The sequence below is a fragment of the Emiliania huxleyi genome (genome assembly GCF_000372725.1).
Source record: "Emiliania huxleyi CCMP1516 unplaced genomic scaffold EMIHUscaffold_57, whole genome shotgun sequence".
In the NCBI taxonomy this organism is placed as follows: Eukaryota; Haptophyta; order Isochrysidales; family Noelaerhabdaceae; genus Emiliania; species Emiliania huxleyi.
Window position 1 is genome coordinate 604,872 of NW_005197722.1, and position 3,341 is coordinate 608,212.

Sequence of the window (3,341 nt, forward strand, 5' to 3'; positions counted from 1 at the left end):
TTCCCCGGGAACGGGGAATACAAAGGGCTTTTAAAAAAACCCCGGGGGGGGTTGGGGTTGGGAAAGGGGGCCCCTCCCCCTGGGGGCAAAAGGGGGTTTTTTAAAGGGGTTTTCCCCCCCCCCCCCCCTTTGGCCCCCCCCCCAGGGACAAACGCACACACAGGCACACAGGGGGGGACACACACAAACACACACACACACACACACACACAGGCAGGCAGGCAGGCATTTACGCACGCACGCACGCACGCACGCCCGGGGGGGGGCACGCACGCAGGCCCGCACCCCCGTTTTTGAATTTTAAGGGAGACCCCCCCCGTTTTTTTGGGGGCCGGGGAGTTGGAAAACCCCCCCCCCCCCCCCCCCCCCGCCCCATCAGCCGTGGCCTCAGTGTGTGGAGAGGTGGAGAGGCTCACCCTCACCACCACCTCACCCCAGGCGTTGGGGCTCGACGGCAGCCTGAGCCTCCGAGCCGCTATCCACGCCGCGAATGAGGACGTGGGCTGCGAGGCTGGCGGGAACCTGCACGAGCAAGCAGACGCTCTCTTGCGCGAGCTGACGTAGACTCCTTCCTTTTGGGTGTCAACTTCCTTTCTCTTTTTCGACGGGGATACGGACACACAAGGTGCGTTTCTTTGATGGGGGTCCTGGTGGAGGGGAGGGGGTCTGACGTCGTGTTTGAGGTGTCTATTAAGGTTGCTCCCGGCCCAGTGGATTACACGAGGCGTCGGCGTGGAAGGCACGCCCTCCCCGCGGAGGGCCCGGACCCCGCGCCTCTCGCCCTCTCCCCCTGCCCCTCCTCCCTCCCCACACATCTCATCGCTCTCGCGAGTACGATGTGCGAGCTCCGCAGAGTCTGAAAGCATTCAATCATATAGGTAGTGCCTTAATATATGGTGAATCGGCCGGCACTCTCGACCACACGGCGCCAGCCTCGCGCCAACGCGCGCATGAGCGGGTACGACCAGGGAAGCAAGTTCAGCTGCCACACCGCCATCGCATTCCCCATCTGCGGCCCGTGCTTCGCCTCGAGCGCCTCCAGCAGTACCGCCTGGCCCGCGAGGCCGATCCGATTATACAAGGCGAGCACGCGACATCCCTGACCCGCGGCCGGGAGGGCAGCCGCGAGTGCCATCGCGCCCTCGTCGCCCACGTCGCACCACAGCAAGCTCAACCCATGCGACGGCTTCCCCGTCGCCAGCGCCGCAGCCAGCGCCGCGGCTCCCTCGTCGCCAATAGGCGTGGCAGCGACGCCGAGCATCTGCAGCGTCGGCGCCACGCCGCGATGGAACACGCCACAGAGCGCGCCGACGCCGCGCGCGCCGAAGCGGTTTGCCGCTACGTTGAGGTACTCAAGCGCCGGGAGCGCGCCGTCCTCGAGCCCCGCCGCAAGCTCCGCCACGCCCTCGTCGTCGAGGCGTGTCCCTCCCAACTCGAGGGTCCGGAGGCTCTCGCAATGGTTTAGCGCCTCCGCCAGCAGCGCCGGGCTAGTCCACGCGTCGCCACGCACGAGCGGCAGACCCATGTAGTTGAGCTTCTCGACCGTGCCCAGCACGGCCTTCGCCGTCTTTTTGTAGAGCGCCAGCACGGCCGCCGAGTCCGCGCCGTTGGTGAAGCGGCAAGCGGCGAGCAGCGTCGCCATGCGCTCCGGAGTCGCGGGGAGCCGCCGCTGAGCGCCGCCGTCGTCGCTGGCGACGTCGATGACGAGCTTCCACTTGGCAAAGCCCAGCGAGGCGGGCTTTGCACCCAGCTCTGCCGAGCACCGCTCGAATGTTGTCCAGCCGCGAGTGTCGTAGGTCCGGCTCCGGTCAAAGCCGGCGGGCAGCTCGTCCGGCAGCTGCGTGAGCAGCACGACGGTGACCGAGCGGTGCGCGTACCAGAGGTCCTAATGCGGAATGTAAAGCCGTGCCGTGAGAGCGTTGCATTTTGTGCCGCTATCAGAGGGAGGGGCTGGCGTGTGCTCACCATCGTGTTTTCCAGCATGCGGCCGAAGGCGGCCTTCTCCTCGCCCGACCGGCTCGCCTCATACGCACGCCGCTCGGCAAATAGCGCCGGGTTCTTCTGGTAGCCCGAGCACCAGTCCAGGAACACACCCTGCGCGAGCCAGGAATGAAGTGGCGGTGAGGAAGAGAGTGGCGGTGGGCAAGGCGCGGGAGGCAGCTCACCATGTCCGAGAAGCCGTAGGCGCGGCACGCGCCGAGCAGGCCGCGCCCGCCGTAGAGGCCCCGCAGCTTGCGGCAGAGCAGCTGGAGCTGGCGGCCCTCCCGATCTGGATGCGCCGCCTCAAGCCAGCAGTAGGAGACGGAGATGATCGGGAGCAGCCGGTCGGGGTTGCGCTTGCGGCCGAAAAAGCTCGCGAAAAAGGCGAGAAAGGACGAGGGGGAGGGCTCCTTGCTGACGCGCTGCAGGGCCTCCCCAAAGCCGGCGGAGTCAAAGCCGCGCCTGGCGCCTTGCTCGATCCGCCTCAGCTGAGCAGAGCTTAAGAAGGCCTCCTCTGGCAGGTCTTGCCGCCGCGGGAGCACGTCGCCCCGCTCTGCCAGCGCCATGAGCCAGTTCAGACTGATCAGCCGCACATCTCCCGGCCGGACCTTGTCGCCGTCGCCCTCGAGGGCAGCCCAGACGGAGGCGTGCTCGCGGTAGCGGGCGCCATCGTTGGTGTTTGTACAATTTGCGCGCGGCCGGTCAGCGCTCCTCGACGCCGAGGCCTCGGTGTCGGGGATCAGCTCGCGGTAGGGGAGCTGTGAGGCGCGGCGGCAGAGGCTGTAGACGGCGAGGATGAGAGGGTTCCGGAGGAAGAGAAGCTCGATCAGCAAAGTCGATGCATAGACGAGGGCGATTGGCAGGTCGACAAAGATCACCATCGGAATCAGATATGGAAGGCGACGCCAGGCGAGGAGGGTGGGAGGCACGCCGACAGCAGCGTCGGAGCTGCAGAGGCCGAGCGCGATAGCTGGCGAGGCACCGAGAACGTAGAACGGAAGCGCAATCAAATTGAAGGCTGGCGAGAACACGAAGCCCACGAGGGTCTCAACGCACGAGCGCAGCAGGCGGGCGGCCGTCATAGGGAGACGAGACGCGAACAAGGAAGAATTTACAAACCACTGGGCACGGGACTGGCGCGCACTGGCACTAACAAAGTGTGTGTGTGAGTGAGTGAGTGAGTATACTCTTGATACGAAACCACGCTGTCACACAGCCACGCAGCCACATCGACCGGAGCTTACTAGATAGATCCTGACCAACCACAAGCAAGCGTTCCAACCGACGCCAGCCATCCTCCGGCTGAGAGAGAACGACGCCAGCCATCCAGAACACTGACGCTTTAGCGAGAGAGAGAGAGA

At 65.6% G+C, this 3,341-nt stretch overlaps 1 protein-coding gene across 1 annotated transcript; it reads right to left on the reverse strand.

Annotated features, from left to right (window-relative positions):
- Window positions 1-886: 886 nt before the first annotated feature.
- Window positions 887-3,062, reverse strand: EMIHUDRAFT_213472 (hypothetical protein; the record flags this gene model as incomplete). The annotated part of the gene is made up of 3 exons (XM_005765059.1): window positions 887-1,885; window positions 1,966-2,094; window positions 2,166-3,062. 3 exons carry the CDS (start codon window positions 3,060-3,062, stop codon window positions 887-889), a joined length of 2,025 nt encoding a protein of 674 aa, XP_005765116.1.
- Between the last annotated feature and the right edge of the window lie 279 nt (window positions 3,063-3,341).